Below are 27479 nucleotides of genomic sequence, written 5' to 3'. Positions count from 1 at the left end.
GACAATTTTATATGCTGCACCTATCTGGCATCAAGTATGAAACAAAGAAAAGTGTAAATTAATATTGGAAAAAACACAAATGAAAGCTTTGTTAAGGTTTGTCTGCGCATATTGGACGGCCTCGACTGTAGCTCTAGAGGTCGTAGCGGGAGTACCAAATATAAACATGCAGATAAATAATAAAAAAATGTGAAAAGTGATATAGCTGGCTGCGCGCGAGATTGAATGGACTGAAAAGGCGTGCCACGCGCTCAAGCCGAGAGTGATTTTAGTTGGTATGCAGCGTACCATGAATGAATCCGGTGGCAAGACCCCCAAAAGGCAAAATGCGTTCGGACGTACTCCATCTAATCTGAATCCAATTTACGTCAGGTACGATTCACCTGGTACGGGCTTTAAACCCTATGTAATGCAGAAAACTGATTGGCAACAAGGAAACGCAGTAATGCACTTCGTTTTCAATCAAAAACAAAGGTAGTTTAATCCTATGGAACGTTTATATTTTTGACGAACCTCTTATCCTACTGAAAAATTCATATTTGGCGCTTTCAATTTTTTTGTACGCAGCCCCGTTTATAAAAAATCTTAAATTAATAATAAATAATGTTTTCCATGCGGTTCTGGCTTACTGAAACATATATTAAAACATTTATAATTTATTAAAATATAATTTTAATAACATAAAATTTGTAAACTTTATAATATATTTGTGAAAATATTTGTAGCAACTAACGTTATGAATATGAATAAGACAACATATCTGATAATGTGACTTTTGAAACTGACAATGAAAATTATTTGCACACACGTTACGGAAAGTCTGTCAATTAAGCGTGATCGAATACTACACAGTAGGATCTGATAGATGAAATGTCGATAAATGTCAGTTTAATTTCGTGACTCACGTCATTTTTCGTGTTAACCAAGTGACTAATTAATGATATTTCAAAGTGACTACATTCTTCAAAAGTTTTATTGATTAGTTAAAACTGATTCTTTATATGCAGCTTTCGAAAAAATTAAAGATTGTTTGAGTGGATAATTGCTGTATAAGTAGAGTACATCTGAAAAATTATCGATGGATAAGGCGTTAAAATGGAAGTTAGTGGAGGATCCCACTGGACCTCATCCTCGTCCAAGACATGGTCATCGTGCAGTAATTATCAAGGAATTAATGGTTGTTTTTGGCGGCGGAAATGAAGGAATGTGTGACCATATTTTTGTTTTTAATACAGGTAATAAAATAAGATTTTGTAGAATTTAGAAATAGAATTGTAGCACGCAGTGGGGTTATTAACTTGTATATACAGATTATTATAGTTAGTTTTACTACTTCATGTACAATGTACAACTTCAATTTCAATAAATCTATACTTAACATTTAGAATAAGCGACTGTATATAATTAAAATGTCACTCGCATACTACTTTTGGTTTGGACCAGTGTTAATATGAATAAAGAGTGGGTATAAAGAATGATATTACGATTTCAATCCTTTCAGCCCTGATCTTTTTTCTGTAAATGGATTTAGTTGTTTTATAGGCATGCGCATTTAATAATTTTATTATCCTTTTCTTTTCCTTTATCCTTATACCGGGTCGGCTTCCTGAGTGACATCTCCGGTCTTATTTGGTCTTCCTGTCCTACTCGTCCCAGGAACCTGCAGATCAGCAGTTCTTCATATTGGGTAATTAATGTCTCGACGTTGAACATGACCAAGCCATCCTAACCTATGGTCTCTTGTTTTAGCATCAATTGGTGCCACCCTTAGACTTCGCAATTATTTAACGATTCGTCAAGACAGTGACCAAAATTACATCTAACCTATCATCGCTTCCGACAACACAAGATGCAGCTCGTTTCCACAGTGTTGAGTTTATCTCCAGGAAACACTTAAAAACTCCAGCACCCCTTACCGAACTTCTGAAATTAATTTTCTGAAGGCCCCAAATGCTCTCCAGTATACCTCAATTGTTTCTACGAGATACAGCCCGAAAAGCCTTTGAACCCCTTATTCCAAGATGTCGAGTATTCCATAACCTAGTGAACTTTAGATCGCTGTAAAATCCAGAGAAGTTCTTAAAATTAAACTTTGCAGTGAAAATTATTCTTCAAAAAACCATCTATAATATTGATCTAATCTCATTTTATTGTAAAATAACCAGAAAAAAGTTATAAGGCTAAAACAAATTTGTTCAAAAGTTTTTAGTTATTTTTGTTTATAACTTTTCATATCAACATGAATGGCAACAAGTTAAACCACCTCAGATTCGCTGACGACATCGTGATTATAGCGAGCAGATTTGAGGAATTACAAATTATGATGAAGGAACTCGCAGACAGTTCCCAATACGTTTCCTAAAAATGAATATGACAAAAACAATGACAAACACAGACGACCCTAGACGTATAACTATAAATGGCAGTGAGATAGAACAAGTCCAGAAATGTATCTACCTAGACCAAATTCTGAAACTTGTTAAAGAGAAACAAAGTGTGGAAATTACTAGAAGAACAAGACTGACATGAGCAGGATTTGGAAAACTCAGTTGGATACTTAAGAACCGCAAAATAACTCAATATTTGAGGAGCAACCAGTGCATCTTTCCTATCATGACATATGGATGTCAAACCTGAACCATAATCAATGCAAATATGAATAAACTAGCCACAACAGAAAGAGCAATGTTAGGTATACGACTGTCAGATAAAAAGATGAACGACTGGGTAAGATCAAAAACAAGGGTCGAGGATATAACAAAAATTGCCAAACTCAAATGGAGCTTCGCAGGTCACACTGCTAGACAAAAAGAATAACGTTAGAACGACAATACAAAATTGGAGACGTTACCAAGGTAGACGACCAAGAGAAAGACCACAGATGAGATATGTAGATAACATAAAAAGAGAACTGATTGAGACAGGTATAGAGGATAGAAAACAATTGAATGATAAAATGGTGCTAAAAAGAAAATTTACAGATTTAATTAAATTGTTAATATTATGGTAATATGTAATATTATTATAAACTCACGTACATTTTTGTAGCAACAAATCAGTGGTTTGTTCCAATTACTAAAGGTGATGTACCTCCAAGATGTGCCGCATTTGGTTTCGTGGCAGATGGAACAAGGTTATTAGTTTTTGGTGGCGTGGAAGAATATGGCAAATACAGCAATGAACTATATGAGTTACAGGTAAGTATAATACAATATAATATATACAGTATAACATATTTAGATTAGAAACACTAAAACTTGAAGTTGTTAATCGATTTTAACCAATTTTTTTTTGTCATAAGATATACCGGGGCAAGAGAAAAGTTGGGGTAAGTGGAACCAACTCTATTTTGCTAAACTCAACTTTAGTAAAATGGCTTCACCTAATGAATACTACCCTATTTATAACCCTTATATGCTCTGTGGTTGATGGGACAGCGGACAGCTTGTTGACGATTTTCGTCGCATAATGAGTTCACAGGTGTGTATTGTCGGTGCGTATTAAGATATCCGAATATAATTGTGAAATTATTTAAACTGTTTAAGTAAGTACCTAATAGAGAGTAGTCCTTTAAACGCATAGAAAATGCTCATTAGTTCACATTCAGTAACCAATGCATGGGTTACACTTGCCCCAACAAAATGATACATACGTTCGCAAAAAATCTCTGCCCGAAATACTTCAGAGATTTTAAAATCAGCCGTTGAATCTGTAAAGAGTCAAGAAATGACTGTATACAAAGCAAATATTCCCAAAGCAACGTTATTTAAAGCTTAACCATAAGTAGACCCACTGTTATACCTTGCGAAGAAAAAAAAAATGTAGCAAAAGACAATCATTGTTGGACCATTATGGAGGTTTGACCTCTCCGAGAAAGAAGTGTTACTTATAGGTCGTTATGTAAATGAGAATAAGATCGAAAGTATATTTAAGGATAGTATATCAGGTGATGGGACACTCACATGCCCATACCATATCATATGGTATGGGCATGTGAGCCGAATGGGGGACGAAAGATTGCCCAAAAAAACGATGATGTGGCAACCCCCAGAGAAGAGGAAACGAGGAAGACCACCACAGAGCTGGAACAAGGGAGTTAGGAAAGCGATTAGCGCTCGAAATCTGGACGAAAACCTAACTCAAGACAGAATACAGTGGCGTTTGGGAGTTGGACAACGTCGTAAGACGTTATAAAAAACCGAATATATATATATATATATATATATATATATATATATATATATATATATATATATATATATATATATATATATCAGGTGATGATTATTTCATGTGATTTAAGAAAACATTTAATATCATTCAGAAAAAACCACAAATAGTGGAATTAACAAGAAAAAGGAGTGTCGACCCATTCATTATCAGTGATTACTTTACTCCGCTAAAAAAGTTATAGAAGCTGTTTCTTCCTCAGCTATCTACAATATAGATGCAACTATTTTTTGTTTGGATCCGAGCAGAATGCTAGTTACAAAAGTAACAGCTGCTCATAGAGCAACTAGTGCGCCTGGGAAAGAAAATATCACTGTGTTGCTAGGTGCAAGCGCGGTGGGCGAAAAGCTACCACCGCATATTGTATTTAGAGAAAAGAATGTGTGGGACTCATAGTTCGCAAAAAAGGACGAGGAATATGCTGGAACAACATATTCGGCCACAAAAATGATTGTATGAAAGCGGAAAGGTTTTAAAATAATTTTAAACGATTTTTAAACTCCCCCGCCCTTCGACACCAGCTACGTTCATCCAAACGATGGACCTCAGTGTGTCAGTGTGTACCGGCGTTTAAAAATAAAATGGGAGGAAGAACTCATTAAGTGGCAACGAAAGAATTATGTTTATAAACTTCCCAAATCGGTTTTTGCTGCTGTAATGTCCAAAATATGGGAAAATATAGATCCAGTTATTATTAAACATGGATTTAAAAAGGGTGAAATTTTTTTATTTTGCGACTCCGTTATACCCATTGAAAGGTATGAGCCACAAGCATATAAACGTTGGTGCACTTTTCAACAACGAGAGGCAGATGTTGCTGGATCCACTTATAATGCAGCAGATCAACTACAAACAATTCTAGTACCCACAATAACCACGATCGCTAACGAAGTCAGTGTATCTGAAGGCGGAGCCTCAACATCTTTAAACCATCGGCAGAAAACGTTTCAAGTGTTGTTTCTGAAGCAAGTAAAACAAACACCAAAAACCACCAAACGAAGAAAAATAATCTTCGCTGGTGCGGAAGCGATCACTTCAGAAGACGATGTTGCTAAACTGGAACAAATTAAAACCTAGCGGCTTGAAAAACCCATCAAAATATAAAAGATTTCAAAAAAATGGCTTAGGACAATAGTAGCGAAGAAGACAGTAGTGATGGCGACTGTATTGAAGATAAATAAAGCATTTCAAGCAATTCTATTATGAATGAAGTGGAAGAAATGAATGAACAAAATGAAGATGAGATTTTCAAGCTCTTACCGTCTCCTAGAGTAGATCAAAGGGGAAAATAGTATTGAATGTTACATTTTATGCATATATTGTGGGTAAGTACTCTTACCCCGGCAAATTTGCTTACAATCTTATAGTAAAACATGTGTATCAGGTTACAGTTACTCCACACCAGTGGGGTAAGTGTAACCCATGGGCAGCAAAAATAAAGAAACAATATAAAACTGGAAGGTGTGATTTGTGCATTTGTTTGTGTAGTAGATAGTTAATGTCTCTTCAGTACTCCTGCTAAAAATAAGTTCTATTTAGAGATATATTTTTTTATCAATATACTTCAAACAATAAACTACTGAAATTCACGGTTCCACTTACCACGATATACCTTATAATAAAAGGTTTATTTCAGAATTTAATTTAAATTTCCACGCATACTGAGACACTTTCCTTAGTCAGAAATAGCGAATTTATATTAGAAATTTTTTAATAAAAGAAATTCTAAGCCACTGGATTAATAAGCAAGTTATGACAACTTCAAAATCACAAGTTACGAGTCAACAAAGAGCACTCTGTATCAAAAGATGGTCTTGAACATTATTATTTAAATAATTTTAATAGTTATTAGTAATAATATTATTTCAATAATAATTTTTAATAATCTAGATTACTAACTTCAGATATAAAACATAATCTAATATTTTAAGTCAAATCTTGTTAAAGATGTTCCGGAACTACTGATCAAACTGGACCGGAACACCGTTCCGGTTCGTGAAATCAACATTCCGTTTTCGTTTCGAACTTATCTCGTTCGGGTTGGACAAAATACCTATTTTCAGTTTAAATAGAAAGTGTCTAAATATTATGATAATGAAATACGATTTTTGTATATTTTAAATTATTTAAACCTTCAAACGGTCGTATAGTTATTTGAAACGGGAGAGGACGCGAGTGGTCGTAAAGACCTACTCATTATTTTAGAGAAGACAGATATATTTTCTTTGACCTAAGAAAAATGACTACTCACTAAAATCCTACTTATAAAATCGACAATTTGCCTAGAGCTTGCTGTCAATGACTGTGGTGTCAATGAAGTCAGTGATATCAATCATTTTAAAATCTTAGATGAATTATGTTTTTTTTTTCTGAGGGTGGAAATTTCTAAAAACCGTATCAGGTTAACCCATCCCTAGGGATGGCTGGCGTGTCTTGGATTCAGGGTAGAGTACATCCGAGTCTATTTCCCCTGAGAAGAAGGAGGTCCTGCAAACAACGGATGCCTTCCTGTTATGGTGCCTACTAACTAAAACCACCCTCTCCTACTTGTGCGTAGTTGTCTGTCGCACGTACTGTACTCCTAAAGTGGGATGGCTGCTGTAAGCACTCCCCTCTCTTATCTATATCTTATCTCTGTCGTTGATCCGGTTTATGTTGCTCTAGACATTCTGTTTCTCTTCAGTGTCTTCAGTGCCCATCTATTACACTCCAGCATTGTATGAGTAATAGTGTCAGAGTATTCGTAGCATAGGCATTTATCTGTATCTGTCTTTCTGAAACGATAAAGATATTAGTAGAGTAAATAGACTGGCAAAAGGCTTCTAGAATAGATTTTCGTGGGCACTTTGTTGCTAAAATGCAAAACCCATTTTTTTTTGTTTCTAATATTTTTGTAATGCAAAATCACTTGGTCGTCCAAAAATCGTAGCGGGAGGGGAGTGGTGGGGAGCCTTACAAAAAAAAATGCGATTTTTTTTTTTCATCGTTTTTCGGATGAACAATATCCGAAAATTCATTCCTCAAATTTGCATACCTATCCGGACATTAGAAATATTATTATAAGTATTAATTAAACTTATTGGCAAGTTAGCAATATTTAGAACTTACTTATTATTACAGTTAGTATTTTTTTTGTATCCATCTAGAAATGGATTTAACGAACAGCAGCAGCTCTGACAGCGAACTTGAGTCAAAAATCAGATTAAGGCATGTTTCTTTCCATAAATCTGATGCCGAAAAAGACGTTTTTATTCAAAATGTGTGTCTTATTTGTTTGGAAGGAGGAAGGCTGGTTAACTCTAATAAAGAAAGATCAAAAAAAACTTTTATTGAATACACGAGCGAACGTATGAAAAATTGTCATGAGAATAAATACATGCGGCATATATTCTCAAAGTTTGATGATCTAAAAAATCAAGATTTTTTAAAATGGCACAAAAACTGTTATAAATCTTATACGAGCTCAAAGAACATTGCCTCGTACAAATCAAAAAATACTAAACTACCGTTTGATTTTCGTAGAGACGATATTTTTCAAAAACGGCCCTTGAACGGCCCTTTAATTTACAAAAGTGCATCTTTTGTCAAAAGCGCTCACCGAATCAAAAACTATGCCAAGTTATGACTAATAATATGCAAGAAAAAATAAGAGCGATATCACAAAGCAACCCTGTGTTCTTGGCGAGAAGTGGAGAAAACGACTTAATTGCCTCGGAAATAAAATATCATGCCGCTTGTGTTTCGACTGAATTACGCAATTTAAATAAAAAATTTGTTGGAAATAGTAATATTAACAAAACAGACAATGAAGCATTTGGAAAACTTTTGGAGGAAATGGAGAAGGGTTTTGAAAAAGGTAAAGGATACAGCACAAAATCAATTGGCAAAAGGTATCGTGAAATTAGTGGCATTGACGACATGAGTGATAAACAAATAATTAAAAAAATGAAAAACCATTTTGGGGATGGTGTTGAATCAGTAAGGTCTCCTAGACAAAATGAACCTACAACTACAATTAAGACAATCGTGCACAACCACGACGAATCTGACACTTTTAGTTTCGGGGCATCGGAGCAACACATTCTAGTCAAAATGTGCCAAACTATCCGAAGCGAGATAAACAAGATATCAACTGAGTTCGATTTAAAAAAAAATGAATGTTAGAGACTACATAAAGTCTATTCCTGAAAGCTTGTATTCTCTTGTTAATCTTATTGTCCGCAATGAAAGCGATAATGAAAAGAAAATTGAAACTGTAAGCATTTTCCAAGACATTATTATTGCCTGTTCAAATGGAAAAATAAAAACTCCAAAGCATATTGGGCTAGGACTTTTAGTTCATCAGGAAACAAGGTCGAAAAAACTCATTGAAGCAATACACGTTTGCGGTCATTCAATTTCATACATCGATACTCTTAGAGTGCGTAACAGCATCGCCCAAGAAGAAATTCAACTTTACTTGGAGAATAATCATGTGACCATACCGAGACAATTGGTACCCAATCGATTCGTTTAATTTGCTGCTGACAACATTGACATTTTGAAAGAGACTTTGGACAAAACACCTACTTTTCACGGAACACAAATTGCCGCCTTCCAGAGAGGACCATTTAATAAAAATATACCTAGACAATTTAAATTTTTGCCGTATAATCAGAAGCTGGTAATACCAAATGATCTTCATTCCCTTCACAAAATTTATTTTGACAAATCAAAAAGAAAAGTACAATCTGAGGAAAATAAACTGAGCATCATAGAAAAGGGTCAGAATCTTAATAATAACATAAGATATCGTAACATGGCATGGTGCATTTGCAAAATGAGGGATTCTGTTAGGGATGAAACCGTTATCCCACAGTGGTCAGGATTTCATAAACGGACTGTGAAGGATAAATCACATGTAACGACCTATGGCTACTTACCTGTACTACCCCATGTCTCATCAGAATATGATACCGTTTGGACTGTTATCATAAAGTGCAATGAAATTGCTAAAAAGCTAAATAACAGATACACCGTACTGACGTTTGATCAAGCGATCTATTATAAAGCTAAAGAGCTCCAATGGTTCCAGCCAGAAGACACAAAAAACGTAGTCATTCGTCTAGGTGGATTTCACATGGTTATGAACTTCCTCAAAATAATTGGTCGGTTCATGACAGATTCTGAACTTGCTGATGTATGGTTGGACAGTGGTCTCTATGTTCAGTCCACAATTGATGGTATTTTATCTGGCAAAAAATACAATAAAGCTATACGAGCCCATAAGTTGACGTACGAAGCTCTGTCAAGATTATTAATAAATCTTTATAAGAAGTGGCTTTTAGAGTGTGGCAGTCCTTCTGTACATTATATTAACTTAATTCATCTTTGTACATCGGAAATCATCGATAACTTCAGGAGAAAAGAAGACGTTATGCAACTCTCCGATAAAATCTCAACTTTAACTCGTGAACTTTTGACAGCGTTTCCAGAATTCATTGCAGCTAAAACTGCCACAGGCAAATACTGGAATGCATACTTGGAAATGGTAGATATTCTATTAGAATTTGCCATTTTAGATATGTATATCACAAGCTTTTGAAATTTAACCACTTTACTGCGTCTTTAGTAAGCTTTATAATAATAACAATAATCTGTAAGAACATTTTTGGGGATACGGGATACCCCTACATACCAAGTCATCTAGGGTTCGATAACACGGAAAGAGTCCCACCAGAGCTCAATCCTTTTGATATCGTAAGTATCTGAGATGAGTGAATTTTTCCCTTTGAGGGAGTGCGAGCCGTATGGCTAAATCTGGATAATATTAATAATTTAATAATAATAATAATAAGTATAGAACCTTAAAGGTATACAACAATACCTATTATGATAATATAAATACTACTATCACTTAACAAATACAGTATTTTAAAACTGTTAATAATCTGACAACAAAACGAGCCAAAGAAGTCACTATTTACGCTAGAGTATTCATCCTCCTTAAAATCAGCATCACAATGAAAAAACGACCATAACAACATCGCCATCAGTAGAGTCGATTTGCGGTTGACTATGGCATAGGAATCTCGCCCTTCCTCGCATCTCTGCGTTCAGCACTGTCCGTCGTGACATGCCGTTCGATTTATTTAATTTTTTCTTAAACTAATTATCCAATCAAAATTCTAAAAAAACCAGCATGTTCTCTGATTTTTGGCCTATAACGTTTATAAAAAGCAATTTTTTGCTAAACCCAATATTTTTTGAGGTAGAGCGAGGTAAACGATTTTAAAAATATGGGTTTTCAGGGCAAGTGATTTTGTATGAAGGCGCTCCGTATACAATAATGGTATGACGTATTTTTAAAAATAAAAAAAATATATTTCTAATGTCCTGTTGGGTATGCAAATTTGACGAATGAATTTTCGGATATTGTACATCCGAAAAATGATGAAAAAAAAATTGCATTTTTTTTTTGTAAGGCTCCCCACCGCTCCCCTCCCACTACGATTTTTGGACGAGCAAGTGATTTTGTCTTACAAAGATATTAAAAACCAAAAAAAATGGGTTTTACATTTTAGCAACAAAGTTCCCACGGGATAGCACAATAGGATCCTATTTAAACTCTACTATATGCCCTAAAACACATATGTCCTGTTAGCACTTGCGTCAGCAAGTGATCCAGTCGCTTGTGACCACAGCCCATACAGTCCCTTAGGCCCCGGATCAGCATCTAAGTCCACTTAGCAACATATTCCGTGTTGTTCCACTTTTCTTGCCATCTTTTCATTGATCTTTCTCTTTCTTCTTTTCTGTATAGCTGTTGTCAAATGCTCTCTTCTCTCATAGATGAAACATTACATCTCTCAAGGTAAAAAAAAACAAAAAAAAAACATTAATGTGAATGTGGGAGATTTTTAAAATGTTCTAGTACTAGTATAATAAATTTATATATATTTTGAGGTTACTAAATGGGAATGGAAAAGGCTAAAACCAAAAGGAACAAAAATTGGCCATTTACCTTGCCCTAGATTAGGACATAGTTTCACACTAGTAAATTCAAAAGTGTACCTATTTGGTGGTTTAACAAATTATAGAACAGATCGCAAAAAACTCCTTCCAAGACATTTGAATGATCTTTACATATTAGATATTAGAAGTAACCCTATGCAGTGGGATTTTCCCCAAACGAATTGGACTGGTCCCACTCCAAGAGAATCTCATACTGGTATAGGATATGTTAATAAAAAACAGGATTCCTTTTTAATTATATATGGAGGTATGAATGGGCGCAGGTTAGGAGATTTGTGGTTTCTGCAAACAGAAACAATGACTTGGATGCAACCACAAGTTTTTGGTCTTGCACCTCTGCCTAGATCTCTACACACCTCTACATTAATTGGCCATAGAATGTTTGTTTTTGGAGGATGGGTTCCTGCTGTCCCGTCAAAAGATGAAAATGCTATTGAAACGACCTGGAAGTGTACAAGAACCTTGGCATGCCTCAATTTAGAAACCATGAGCTGGGACGAATTGAATATCCAAAAAGAATCTGAACTTGATCTACCTTGTCCCAGAGCAGGGCATTGTGCAGTGGGAATTAGTACACGGCTCTACATTTGGTCTGGTCGGGATGGATATAAAAAAATCGGTAAAAATCAGGTAGTAACTTCCAGATATTACATTTCATACAGTGAGTAAATCAGACTTTTTATTTTAGGTATGCTGCAAAGATTTATGGTTTATAGATGTAGATAAACCTCCTGCTCCTAGTCGTGTATGTTTAGTTAAAGCAGGAACACACAACCTTGAAGTTAATTGGACAGGAGCAATATCTGTACATACATACATCTTACAGGTAATACATTTATATGCATTTGTTAATTTTAGTATCTTGAAAATAGAACTGAATAGTTAGGTGTATTCACTAAAATAAAATCAATAGTTGAACAAAAGGATTGAGATAATATGACTATTAATATCATAGTTATATATCAGGGGCGTGTTGGCGTGTGGTCCATGGATGCAAGGGAAGCATCGCTTTCCTAGGTTTCTGTAGTAATACCGTACCAACTGAGTAACTGATAACGTTTATAAAAAATTTGAACAAACACATAAGCAGCATTTTAAGTTGCATACTAGAATATTATGTAGTTCGGGCAGCAAGCAACAAGAAAAGACAAAGCAATGAAATTCTCGTATATCCAGCGCTGCATATCTTAGCTTTCCTATACGTACGTGGACCCGTGATCGAATTTCTGCGTTGGTAGTCGGAGTTAGTTTTTTTCAAATTTGCTTCTCATTGTCTATGAAAAATAACCGGAGCTATAGTACACGCTGAGTAGCGTATGTCAAGTTTCGAGCATAATTATCGCTTATACGCAATTGTGTCAATTGCATACATGAACATTTTTTGATGAATTTAAATGGGATTTACTACCTAAATGCTTTTAACAATGGCGGCTTCGTCGACTGATTTTGTGGAATCAGCTGTAGAGTTGTGTAAATGTAAATGTGTAGTGTGTTTTTTAATAGATAAACGTAGTTCGCTGAATTTTGGGGAAAAATGGAACATATCAATAGTTTAATAGTCAAATTTAATATTTAAATTAACTGTTCTTATCTTTATTTTGTTTTTTTTTTTGTAATATTAAAACAATCTGACCCTAAAATAATAACAAAAATTACTATTATTATTATTAAAAATAATAAAATAATTGTTAAAAGAAGCTGAGGTATTATTGTTTTCTTAATTAAAGGTAGGTTGAAGCCTGAAACGAAAAATCTAACTACCAAAATAAAAACTTGCATCAGACATTTTAATTCGAAAAAATCTTACGAATAGTACCTACGAGTGGCTAATTGGTTGTGAATTTAGGAATAAACTGTATTACTGGCCTTGTTTGCCTTTTGTCAATAAAAATGGTGTTTTAAATCATAGTGGTTTTGGCGACTTAAATAATTTTCATATGGTAGTGAAACGACATGTCATGTCCCAAATATAATGAATTAGTTGTTGACGTTGTTTGACGTGTGTTTTTTATGTTTCCATGCAGCAAAGATTTTTAGGTTTTATAGATATATCAGAAGATAGAACGGCATAGGCATTATACAAAATTGTATGTGAACTCTTAAAATCCATTAATGGCAATGACAAGCTGATTGCCCAAAGTTATGACGGCGCTGAGATTATGGCTGGACATTTTGGGGGCCTACAATTGAAAGTGTGAGAAACATGTCCTAGTGCGATATTTATACACTGTTTTGCCATAAAATAAAATTAGTTTTATCCCAATCGGTCATGCAGGTCAAAGAATGCAAAGTTTTTTTTCAACTTTAAGCGAAATGGCTGCTTTCTTCTGTAGATCCTCCGTACTCAAGCTTTAGATACAATTATAAAGCGAAGACTACCAAAAGTTGCAGTGATGTGATGGAATTACAACGACAAGCTAATATTAACAGTGTTCAACACCGCGATTATTTAATTAAATTATTTGAGAGCTCGAGAGGATTTTTGGATAGTTTAAACAATGATTTTAATTTTAATTTTTTAATCTTGCTCTTTTCTGAAATATTTCCATTCTCAGATAATTTATTTAATGTAATGCAAGGTAAACGATATTTGTTTCTGTGTGTCATAAAATGAACGAATTTACAGATGTTACTACAAAAAGAGAAATGCCTTTCAAAAATGCTGGAATAATATGATGGCAAGAAGTTTTGAGCCTAAAAGGAAGCGCATACGCAGTGATAATGTTGAAGATGGTAAATCGTGCTACCGCCGACTATACTATCACATTTTAGATAAAATATACCAACAAATGGAAAATAGGTTTAAAAATTTTGGTGACCTAGACTTTCTTCAGCTGTGCAATTTCAATGCATTTAAAAACACATTTTCCTGAAAAACATATAAAATCTTTGATACGTCTTTATGGACAATATTTTGACTTGATTTCATTACGTTTGGAACTAACAGCTTTATACGAGACTAAAAACATTGACACAAAAAATAATACCAGTGAGTTACAAATGTTTTTAAAATAACTTCTTTGGTCAAAGCATATTCGGAGGTAGTGAAATTATGCGAGTTAGTACTGACCATTCCAGCTACTAGTGCTTCTAGGTAGTTTTTCAACTCTAAAGCCACTGAAGACTTGCTTGCGAAACTCGACAGGACAAGATCGACTCTCTAATGTTTACCTTTTATCAATTCAAAATAATCTGGTTAAAGAAGTGTCACAATATCTACGTTTTACAAGGAAATTATACACCAATTTGCGAATACTGGTAGAAGAATTGAATTGCATTATAAATATATGAATTTTTACAATTTTCGTATGAATTGCTTCCCTCGTTTCAAATTTCACCGCACGCTCCTGTATCATATTATGATAGGAATACGATACGATTTCTAGTCGTTTATGTTCAAATGTTTATTTATTGTGTAGCAACACTATTTTCTAATAAAGTTCTAAGAACACAACGTGGGTCTAAATCGAACGGACTGATAAGCAAAATGGACAGCCGGAATGTGACATTACGGTGGCCACATGGTACAAAGAATAAAAGGTAGAGGTAATGGATTTTAACAAGAGCTATGAGTCATGCCGATGCAGTACACAAGTTTACGTGTTATTTACAAGGTCATAGCTCTTGTCAAAATCCATTACCTATCCTATACTATGATACTCCCGAGTGCGAAATTGGGATGAGTTCGCGCATGACGTCACAATGAGAGTGATTTTAAATGTTCCCCGTAAGAACATCGGCGCTCGGAACACAATTAATTTTTAATTCCCAATAAAAAGCATTTTATAGATTAATAGAGTTTCTATTGAACTAATTCGGATTTACTGAAATATAGGTGTTTACAACATATCTTGTGTAGCTCAGCGCATTTATCAACACTATTATTATGATATATATTATATGTGATAATTAGACTTCGGCAAATATGCATATTGCATATTTTGCATATTGTGCATATTTTATGTAAATATTTCATATTTTGGCATATTTGTATAAAAGTTTGCATAAAGTGCATAAAAGTTCAGATTTTTATACTGTATTTGAAAATTTTTAAACATACCAATTTATTTCAATTCTTGTATAAAATTTTGTAGTCATTTTAATCAAGAAATGATCTAAGTACGTAATCTCTACAGGTACAAAACATTTACAATTTCAAAGAAGATCAATTTAAGTAGCCCTCAACATTCTTCTATCAAATCTATCTACAATTTATTGTATCTTAACAGCAGGTAAACGGCTAATAGTTTTGTTCCTAATTTAGGGATTTTCCAAAATCTCCCAGTTTATTGAATTAGGTACCTAAACATTTCTAATTTGATGCTCAGATTTGTAAATCATTTTTGTTTTGATATTCAAAGCGTAAACACTCGTTGTGCGTAACAAAAAGGAAGATTGTGATTTTATAATGCCTAAAACAACCAGTGCTTCAACTTGGATTAAACCTTATAAAGAGCTGTCTATGGATATGGGAAAAATCTACTGTTCAGTCTGTGGCAAAATTGTAAGTATCTAATATTTTCTATTAAATATCTAATATTTCATACATACAGGGTGTTCCCAAATGACACTTACAACGTTTGACTGTAGATACTTCTCGAAAAATTGAACAAAACGATATAGTTAATGAGGGGTCAAACTTATTTACTTTTCGAGATACAGGGTGTTAAAATTAAAAAAAATTAAATTCTTTTAGTTAATAACAACAATAACTTTAAAACCAATAAACGTATTTACTTGAAATTTAGTACTCGTAGGTTGTTTTTAAATGAAAAATAGCTTCCTTTAGTGAGAAAAAATTGTCCATGGTACAATACAATGGTGTGTATTTAGAAAAATTTTTCACCTTTACTTTTTTTTATGAAGTCAGCTATTCTAAAACACAATTATTTTTATTGTAATTGAATTAACAAAAAAAAAACTTTTGTTGAATTTTAAAATAAGTTATATGATGTACTAATGGTTAGTAACAAAAACTAATTTGTGGATTAATACTGCATTTAAAACACTTAGCGAGTGTTTTTTTTCCAAACCAGTTATTTGATTAACCAAAAACACCTTGTATATTTTTATATTTTAAAGGTTGGGTTAAAATAAAGGTTTTTATTTTTATTTATAGATAGCATGTGAGAAGAAATTTCAGATAGACCAACATGTGAGAACTGCTTCACACATTGCAAAAAAAGGAAAAATAGGAGGAAAACATCAAACTTCAATGGCTAAATGTTTCCAATCTACTTCAAAAAAATTAGATGAGCAAGAAACTTTTAATGAAGACTTGTGTCGCGCATTAGTGTCTGCAAACATACCGCTTTCAAAATTAGCAAATGTAAATTTTAGTTCGTTTCTAAAAAAATATTGCAAACTTAATGTTCCAAGTGATCGGTCTCTAAGAAGAAATAATGTGAACGGGCTATACTCGTCGGTGTTAATTAATATTAAGGAAGAAATTGCAGATAATTATTTTTACATATCTGTAGACGAAACCACTGATTCCTCAGGAAAGTATATTGCTCATTTATTGATTGGTGTTCTTAAAGAAGATACCTTACCAAAATCTCATCTTATTTCATGCCAGTAACTTGAGAAAACAAATGCTTTAACAATTTCGCGTTTTATACAAGAAACATTAGCAATTTTTTTTCTTCCGACAACTATTCCTTCTAATAAATTACTGCTTATTTTATCGGATGCTGCTCCTTATATGGTGAAAGCAGGACAAAATTTAAAAATATTTTTCCCAGATTTAATACATGTTACTTGTGTAGCGCATGGATTAAACAGAGTTGCAGAGGAAATACGAAAAAAGTTTCCTCTTGTAAATACCATGATATCCAGTGTCAAAAAAGTATTTCTTAAATCTCCTATAAGAATTCAACTTTATAAAGAAATGCTACCTAACATTCCTCTTCCACCACAACCTATTTGACCGCGATGGGGAACATGGTTAGAAGCAGCTAATTTTTATGCAGATCATTTTGTTAAAATAAAGAACATAATTGATACGTTAACAGATGAAAGTTCCCAATCTCTTTTGGATTCTAAACAAACTTTTCAGAGTAACTTGCTTCAACAAGAACTTTCATTTATAAAATCAAATTTTAGTTTTGTTCAAAAAACAATTACTCAGTTAGAATCACCAAAACTGTCATTGTTCGAAAGTACAGCATTAATAAAAGAATTTGCGTCATGTTGTCGGAACGTTAGAGGTAATATTGGAAAAGATATTTTAAAAAAATTTGAAGCTACTATGGAAAAAAATAAAGGTTACCATATTCTTTCTGAAGTAGTCAGTGTTCTAGCTGGAAATATTTCGGAAACGATTAATTTAGAACCAAATGTTTTGGTTAGTTTGAAAAATGCTCCCGTTACATCAGTTGATGTTGAACGAAGTTTTTCCATATATAAATATATGTACTCAGACAGAAGCCACAAGTTTTTGTTAGAAAATTTTGAACACCACTTGGTCATTTATTGTTACCATAATTCTAAATAAGTTTATTCATACTTAAAAATGATGTAGTTACTTAAAATAAATGTAAATCTTAATGAATAGTAGGAAATATTTAGTTATGATCACTTTTTTTTTTAAATAAAATTGTTACTATTTTACGATTTTTTTATTTATTTGTATGCATATTTTGTAAAATATTTGCATATTTTCGGGTAAACACGTGCATATTTATGCGCATATTTTCTACATTTTTATTTGCATATTTGCCGAAGTCTAGTGATAATGTATATAATATTATGACATTATTAGAACAAATAAGGGCAGAATAAAAGAATAAAGTTCAACTACCAAGTGGAAACAACATCATTTATTATTACTCGATAACAACAATTAATTACTAAATTTTCAAATGCAGTTGGTATCTACATTCAAATTCCGTCGTGTTTGTAATGTTTTTTTTTTAATGCAATTGTTTATCACATGCTTTACCGCTGTTTTTCTGTCCAGAGAATAAGAAAAAATGAGGATATGACGCATATGACGTCACGTTTTGCAATGATTTGTTAAATTATATAAACAATATCTAGTCCGCAAGATTATACACTATTTTTCTAGGGAAGGCATCAATCCGCAGCCCTCTCTCACCAACCGCCACTGATCTTATTTTAATATATCTTCAACGTATTAACAAGTAGTTCTTTTTTAGATACAAAAGTGTGAGATCCACCCAATTACTGAATCAAAAATCCCAGCGACCTCCACAGCTTTGGTCTCATCATTTTTGACACCAAAAACAACCGCTGCTTCCGTTCACAATAGTACTACTACAAATGGTAAGGATTACAATAAGTAACAGAAAATAAACAAAATAAATATATATGGTTGCATTTCGATTCAATTTGAGTCCCTTGCCATTCTTCTACACGTATTTTAACGTCTATGTTTTATCAGGGAAGACTTTGTGAGAGAACTGAATTGAACCGACGCGTACCATGACAATGACAAAAATTAGTAACTAATGCACCAATAAATGCTAACACTGACCTTCCACGAGGTTTTTTTAACTTCCCATTTATTTATAATCTGTAATAATAATACAAAAAAAAAGTACAAAAATATAAAAATAACTCAGTTTAGAAATCTTGTTAAAAGGTCACTGTGAGTGGGTCGCCTTAGTCTTCGATTTGGTAATGGCTTCATATGATTTGTTGCAAGATTGTTAGGATGGTTTTTAAGCCTCAGAGCATATTTTTGGGAGCAATTTCTGATATTTTCTTGAACAGTCTTGACTTGAAGGTCATGCGTAATGAACTGATAAGGTAGACACACATGGTACATGGTGCACTTGTAATGACACGTAGGACTTTTGATTTAAACCTCTCCAAGATGTCTACATTAGACCTGGACGTTGATCCCTACAACTCCATACTGGCGATTAAAAACTAATACCTTGTTATGTAGAGTTGTGATCTTTTATCTAGTAATCAGTAGTCAGCTAAGCTTAAGGCCCAGTTGTTTTTTTTATGAATATATGCTTGCTACCCTGTGGAACCCCTGCTTTGATTGGATTTAGACTTTTGTACTGATCGTAATGTCGTACTAGCAAATGGCGGTCAAGGAGGTAGGAGTTGAGAATAAGGAAATAATTTAAGGGAAGGACTTCTATAAGTTTGTAGAGTAGACCAGTGTGCCAAACTCTATCAAAGGCTTGAGAAAAATCCAAAAAGGCTGCTGAACAGTGTTTACTTTTTTCTAAAGTTTTATGAATACAACTACAGACTCTATGTATTTGCTCACTGGTGGCATGTTATTGCCTGAATCCAAACTGGTGGTTAGGTATTAGTTGGCGACCTATAAGAATTGGTTGTAACGTATCCGACAGTAGTTTTTCAAAAATCTTTGACATCATCAACAGTAGGGTAATAGGTCTATATGATTTAATGTCTTCTATAGCTTTACCTGGCTTAGAAATTACAATAATTTGTACCACTCTCCATGGAATACTATAATAGCCCGTTTATAGGATTGTATTGAAAAGCTGTGTCAAGTAAAGAATTAGTTTTTTGGAGAGATCTTTAAATTTTGGCTCGGCTTTTTTTTATTGCTCCTAGCCCATCTTCTATTACTAATTTGCATAGGAGGGTTGGTTAATTGAGGTCGATTTAATTTCCGTGTTGCCTTCGAAAGTGAGTACTCGGTGATTTCTAATTTGCTGATAAGTTTTTCATGTAATACTGAATACTTATTATTATCCTTATGATTATTTAAAATAGCTTTTAATTGGGCGGTAGCTTGGTTCAATTCAGTTTTATCCTAAGGCGCGCGTGTTCTCTGCCATGGTTTTCTTAATCTTCGATTTCTGCAATTTTTTTTACGATTTCATTAGGCTGGTGTTGTTGTTTGATTTGAAATGGTCCTATTGGTGTTGACTGCCAAGATGCCTCGAGGTATTTTTGTATCCAATGTAAATTCGTGAATTTAATTTAACCATGATATGAGAGTGGTCGGATGACAATACAAAACAAGATTGTACTGTTTGCTTATTACTATTTGTGTTTGATTATGACTATTCATTGCCATATACAGTTGTCTACGTTTCGGATTTATTAATCTAGATCCCCAGTAAGTGTGTTTAGCATTGTAGTCGCATCCCGTAAGAGACTTATTGCCAAGTGTGTTAAAAAACTCTTGATTTTGCTGTTTGTTTATTGTGTACCGTGGTGTACTATAAATGGCATTGACGTTCCAGTTATCAATGCTAACACTAATTGGTTGGATATTCTTCTTCTTTAAGTTTCGCTCCTATTGGAGATTGTAAATAATTCTGGCAATTTTAATTTTGTTGGTTACGCTCCTAAATATGTAGTTCAATTCAACTGCATCCAAACCCTTCACGGAAATTGCGTCGCCACGAGATTTTACGTCTTCCTACACTTCTTCTGCCTTTGATTTTGCCCTGTGTTATATTCCTTAATAGTTCTCAGTGATGACCTCATTATAATTGCAGTTCCTCCATGTGCGGTGCCAAGTGGATGCTTTGTTTTATATTTATATCAAGTAGTTCGGAATTTTGATGTAACTTCGATTTGTAAAATTAGTTTCAGATGTTAACATTATGTCAATAGTGTGATTTGTTATTGACCTCATGGGCATGTTGAGCTAGCCCGTTGGCTTTCCACATGGCTATTTTTATGAACTTATTCATGTTGAGATTTGGGCGATAACAGTTGCGAATAGATTAAGCATAGTGTAAATATTCCTAAATATTCATCATTAGAACTAACGCAAGAAAGACGTTATGAAGAGAGAAATCATCAATTACAAAATGAATTTCATTACTTTTCAGTACTTGATATTACCACTCCTACTCCTAATTATACTTTCCAATCGATATCGCATGGAACGGATGACTTTTCTAATCAATTCTTGAGGCATTACTGTCCATTATCATTAAGAGCAGCTCTCAATTCTATTATGCTCCTTGGTGCATGATTTCTGTCCCGGACCCTTCGTTTAAGCTTATCCCCAACATGCTTTATTAAATTTATGTCCGGGCTCAACGCAGGCCAATTTATTGTAGGTGTACCGATCTCTGTCAGATTATTGGTGGTAACTCGTGCGGTATGGCATCGTGCATTAAAAAATCACCAATAAATCCTGCATATGGAACCATATGTTCCTCCAAAATGTATCTGATGTAACGATCCGCCGTTAAACTTCTTCCAAGTCCTCCACCAGGCACAAAAACCAGCTCGGTTTTCCCATCCATGGAAATTCCTGCCCAAAACATACAAGAACCGCCTCCATATGACACAATTTCTCGTATACAATATTGAGCAAATCGCCCCTGGCCTTCTATAGACTCGACGCCTCTTGTCGTTGCCATGTAGGCAGATCTTACTTTCGTCGGAGAATAATACCTGACTCCATTGATAGTCGTCCCAATCCAGATGTTCTCGAGCAAATTCTAATATCCTTTGCTTATGGGCTGCAGTGAGCTTGGGACCCGTAGCTGCCCTTTTTGATGTCAGGTTGGCTGCCTTCAGTCTTCTTCTGACTGTCCAAACGCTGATAAGTACGCCTCAGACCTCTCTAAGCTCTTTTTTGAGATTAGCACCAGTCAAATGTCGATTTCTCAAGTATTTCGATACAAGAAGTCGATCATCTCTCTCCGTTTTTATTCGTTTACGGCCTCCTCCTTGTCGGCGGACATAATCACCAATATCTTGGTACCGATGATACACTCGGGACACAGCAGACTCTCTGGCTCAGGCCTTTTCTCAATAATGCTACTGCTTGAGCTGCTTTGACGGATGTGGTATCCATTTGTTGTTCAATTGCAAACTTAAGTGACTGATGTATTAGAGGGTTGCTATGGAAATTGATGCGTACGATGTTAACCGAATGGGTTAAGTTGGTGCGTGTCGATTTCAATGAGTCAAATTCTGACCCCCTCCCTACGTGTTGCATTATTTATCTGTAGTACGTCATCCGCCTCACCAAAAACAAAACTTTTTTAAAACTCAATAATGGGGTTAATGATTGTACACTGGGCCGATTGTTCGAACGCTAATCAAAACTTGATTGTAATAAAATATTTAATTACAATTAAATACGTCACAGCAGCTGTCAAAATTATTAAAAATTGCTTATTATTATTATTATTATTATTATTGATTTCTAAATAAAAACATGAAATTAACATCAGAAATAGTTTAATTATGGTTTATTTTAAATTAAAAAGCAAAATAATAAAATTGAATAAAATAAATCAGTCAACATAACTTCAAAATGTGTCGTATTTGATTTTAATTAACTATTTGTGATTACAATTAAGTTTTGATTAGCGTTCGAACAATCGGTCCTAAATATTTTTAAATTTACACTTTTTAGATTGAAACAGGACGTACTTTCGCAAAATAATTTTAAGTCGATTATTTTGCACTCAAGTGTAGATTTAATAATATAGAATAGGAATGTATAATCGAAAATACTTTAAAAATTAATTTTACTGTAGATTGCTTAAAAAAATAACAAACTTGGCTGGTAAAAATTCTTGGTGAAAGTGTTTAAAATAGTTTACCTGCTGTAGGAGCATATACTTGGATTATATTAATATTAAACGGCTTACTTTCTATTTATAACATAAATATTCTCTCCGATATAGGTAATACGTTTTATGTACTTTGTTAGGGAGATTTTTATAAGTATACCTACTCCATGTCTATGTTGAGAATCTTGTGTGTAATTTCCTCGTGGAGGTTATGTTAATTTTCTTCATTTCTTTGATTACGTTTGCAAGTTTTCCGAGGCAAATGGTGTTCATACATTTCATGTCTGTATTTTATTTATTAACTTCACTGTGTCAAGCCGGGAATTCCACGCATCTTCTGATGATTTAACATCTATCCGGGACAGAGGACCATTTGTTTCGGTTTTCTTTTGATAGTGAAATTAAGGAGTGATTCCTATTCTTATGATTATTTCGTTGATACTCGGTCGCCATAGTCGCGTTTGTTACCTAATAGGGAGCATCATATGAACGCGATGTAGGTATTTGAGTAGAGCAAGCTATTTGAGACGCGTTCTACTCCATTAAATCCCTATATACACACAACCAAACTTATATGGAATCACCCAGTATTTCCGATTTTGTAAAGTATTACTAAATTTTTTTAATGGAAAATAAACTACATTTTATACTAAATCAGTTTAATTACTATCAAAAAAAAAACAATCCCAAAATGTTACAAATGCTTGAAATTAACAAAAACGCAAAAAAACACGAACAAATGAAAACATTGCAATGGTTGACTAAAGAAAGATACAGTGTTGTTCTAATACCTCTATCTTTAATACAAGCTTCAATCCGACGGGGAATGCTTCTAATCAAATCGTCAACTTGTTCTTGAGGTAAGTTTGTCCATTCTTCTAGAGCGGCTTGAATGAGCTGATCCGCATTACCTGGATTATCCCTTCGAGCTCTAATCCTTCTTTTAATGAGGTTCCACACATGCTCAATGGGATTAATATCAGGTGAGCAGGCAGGCCAGCTCAGAACAGTGACATCTTCAGTTTCCAGAAAGTCTGTGGCAACTCTGCTGGTATGTGGAGGGGCATTATCGTGCATGAAAATGAAAATATTTCCCACTGCACCTCGCCACAGCCTAACTATGGGTTCTAGTACCAAATCGACATACCGGCGACCCGTTAAACTTTGCCGTAAGGGACGTAAAGGTGTTTTTTCTCCCATCATAATACCTTCTGAAAACATTACAGTTCCTCCTTTATATTTTGGAACGGATCTGGCAGTTTCCACTCCAGCTAGTCTGCCTCGACCTCTTAAAACCCGAATTCGACGGTCATCTGATCTCAGGCCAATTCTGGTTTCATCTGAAAAAAGGATATTTTGCCAATCTTCATTTGTCCAGTTCTGGTGTTCCAGACACCAATTCAGCCGATCAATTTTGTTCTGTCTGGATAACTCGGGAACCCTCAACTGCCTCCTGCTAAATAAATTTTGGGAACAAAGTCTCTTTCGTACTGTTTCAACTGAAATGTCAATACCTGTAGTCTGCAAAAGTTGCCTTTGGAGCTCCGGATGAGAAGAGGTTGGATTTCTTCTAGCTATTTGACCTAAAAGTCGGTCTTGTCGATCACTAGTTACTCTACGACGACTTTCTCTAGGCCTGTTCTTGAGTGTACCCAATTCTAAAAATCTTGCATAAGTTTTTGAAACAACGCTCTGCGAGACGTGTAGCGTAGCTGAAATTTGCCTTTGTGACATTCCCTGCTTAACAAGAGCAACAATTCTTCCCCTCTGAACATCTGACAAACCTACGTAGGGCATATTACCTTTTTTGAACGCAAACTTAACTTTACGCTGACGTCTCGGTTTTACAACTTGACACAAATAATACAATTTTTCAATGTGTACTTGATCAAATTTTATCAATTATGAATCGTATTTCCAACAAAAACCTTTATCTCTTATCTGCAAAAAAAGTTGTCATACATTTCTTATTATTAGTAAGAAATACTGGGTGATTCCATATAAGTTTGGTTGTGTGTATATTATATATAATGTTGGAGAGATACACAAAAAGCATCACCACAGATTGTTACTATTTTTTTATCCACAGACATGAAGTCAGTGAACTTGCCAAAAGGCTGTAATATCGTTCAGGCAAAAACATTGACAAATGTTTTACCTCAAACACGCAAACATTCCATTGTAAAAATTTCACCCATTTCGCTAGCCAATAAACCTCTGCAGACTATAAAAGTGATACCACACCAAATAAACACAGGAACTGAGAAATTAGTGGCTTTCAAACCTTTCAAAACGACAAGAAAAATTGCTACAATTGGTAAGTCAATCAGTTTTAGGTTATCGATAAATGTGCAAATTAAGGTATCAGGATTAATAAGATTGTTTAATTGTTGAAAGATAAATACCCCTACAAAAACTTTAAAACGACAATTCCATAAATTCATGAATCATACATTAATTTTAATATTTTCGTGTTATATTCAAATCTCCCTTAGGTTCATTCTAGCATTCAGTGTCTATTTTACTTGGTGTATCTTTTAATTCTGTAAATATTCAGCATACATCTGACTTATTTTATTTTTGTTCTCTAGCTGCTTAAACATTATAGATTTAAACATTTTTTTTAAGTTCATGAATAAAAATGGTTTATTTTTTTTTCTCTACCTGCTTAAAAATTACAAATTTAAAAGTACATGAATAAAAATGGATATTGAACCTTGAGGATGACGACCTAGGTTGTTCAATATATGTTATGCAAATACGCCAATACCTGCATAGAAGGATTCACAACAACCTTAGCCAAACGTTCTCTAGAAAAAAGCCATTCCTTTGATTTTGAAAATGTACCAGATTTTGGAAAAGAACTTAATTAATTACGACAAAAGATGTATATTAGAGATGATTCACATATAAAAGATCTAAATTCTATAAAAAAAATTATACATATATATATATATATATATATATATATATATATATATATATATATATATATATATATATATATATAATTTGGAAATATCGGGTATGTGGTCTATATTAAATAAAAAATCTTTGTTTTTTCTAAAGCTCAATATTTCGCCATTTATTTAATAGCTTCATCGGGAGTAACTGTAAAAAACAAACATTTCAAAACACTGACGTACACTTAGATTTACAATATTTACAGAAATTAAAAGATTATACACATAAATAAAATTGAATATTAAAATAACATTATTGTTGATGAAACTGTACATTTAATAAAATGCATGTTAAAATTTAAAATATCTTTGAGCACGTTCGTTAACAATAAATAAGAAGGAACAAGTAAAAATTATTTAAAATGCAAAAAATAACAATGTAAGAAAACATTAGAGGAATAGTATTTCTTTAATTAATCATTAAGGCTAGTTAGTATGATTAATCATTAAGGTGAGTGTAGTTTTAAATTTTGTTTAATATATTGCAATATATGTTGCTTAATTGCCCCGTGTCTGTTATATAATTTAAAGTTTGTTTATTTTTGTTAATGTGGTACATCTCCAAAAATAACCTACTTTTGTAATTTTCAGTCTGTGTCAAAATACGAGCATTGTTTTTGTAGTGCTCGACAACTGCGCAAGAATTTTTTCCTAAGCGGCAATCACTTTTATGCTGTGTGATACGTTGTTTTAGCCACTGCGATGTATGGCCAATGTAACTTTTTTCACATCCTAGACACGGTATTTCATATACCACATTACTCCTATATAAGGTTGGTATTGGGTCTTTAATTTTAGAAAAAAGTTGTTTGCTATTTATCGTATTGTATTTAGCTATATTAATATTAGAAACATCTTTAAATATGGATACGACAGACTGGGTTAGACAGTTAACAAAGGGGAGGTTTTTGTATTTGATTGACTTATTGTTAGAATCAAGGACAGGACCATCATAGAAATTACTGCTGTAAATGAGTTTTTTTAAAATATGTTTAGGATAGCCGTTGTTTCGAAAAATTTTGTATAATATGTCCAGATTTTTTTGTAACAAATTATCATCAACAATGGACATTACCCTGTTTTTCATCCAATACTGTATTATATTTTTGACGAGTGGTGTGGTTTGAAAAGTAATTCATATACCTTCCCGATGCTGTTGGCTTTTGGTACCAATCCAATGTCAGAATATTGTCATTTGTTCTTATTACCTTTGTGTCTAAAAATGGTATACTAAGATCTGTCTCGGTTTCAATTGTGAACTGAAGATGTTCATTAAATGAATTAAAAATGTTTAATGTGGTATTGATGTGATAAGATGGAACTGCACATATGATGTCATCGACATATTTATATATCAATGGTAATTCGAAAGGTAATTGTGTGATCACATTGTCTAAGAGGTTATCAGTTACAATAGTAGCAAGAATGGGACTAAACGGGGAACCCATAGGTGTTCCAAAAATTTTGGAGTAAAATTTTTCATTGAAACTGAAATAAGTGTTATTAAAAATGAACCTGAGAATTAGTAAAAAATTACCCTAAGATAATGTCGTGTAGTCTTTTATAAGGTTCAAATTTGTTTCTATAATGTCTGTGGCCATATTTAATGGAATGTTTGTAAATAACATCCAAAGAAATCAAAACATAATCTTTTTGTAACCGAATTCCCCTAACAGCATCGACAAAGGTAAAAGACTACACGACATTATCTAAAGGTAATTTTTTACTAATTCTCAGTTTCATTTTTAATAACACTTATTTCAGT

The 27479-nt window shown here is 33.6% G+C and overlaps 1 protein-coding gene across 2 annotated transcripts in view; it reads left to right on the top strand.

The window, feature by feature from the left end:
- The first annotated feature begins 888 nt into the window (after nt 1–888).
- The window catches only part of LOC140434529 (host cell factor 2-like), a 45209-nt gene continuing 18618 nt past the window's right edge, over nt 889–27479 (top strand). The window contains exons 1-6 of one of the 2 annotated variants that reach the window (XM_072522865.1): nt 889–1235; nt 3049–3197; nt 11176–11874; nt 11933–12070; nt 18405–18531; nt 24841–25068. In XM_072522865.1, coding sequence (XP_072378966.1) covers nt 1079–1235; nt 3049–3197; nt 11176–11874; nt 11933–12070; nt 18405–18531; nt 24841–25068 — 1498 coding nt within the window. In that variant the 5' untranslated portion in view covers nt 889–1078. The remainder of the gene's footprint in view (nt 1236–3048; nt 3198–11175; nt 11875–11932; nt 12071–18404; nt 18532–24840; nt 25069–27479) is intronic. The other variant, XM_072522866.1, reaches the window with a different exon arrangement.

The sequence above is a fragment of the Diabrotica undecimpunctata genome, chromosome 2 (genome assembly GCF_040954645.1).
Source record: "Diabrotica undecimpunctata isolate CICGRU chromosome 2, icDiaUnde3, whole genome shotgun sequence".
Taxonomy (NCBI): Eukaryota; Metazoa; Arthropoda; class Insecta; order Coleoptera; family Chrysomelidae; genus Diabrotica; species Diabrotica undecimpunctata.
This window is presented reverse-complemented; position numbering and strand designations above follow the sequence as displayed.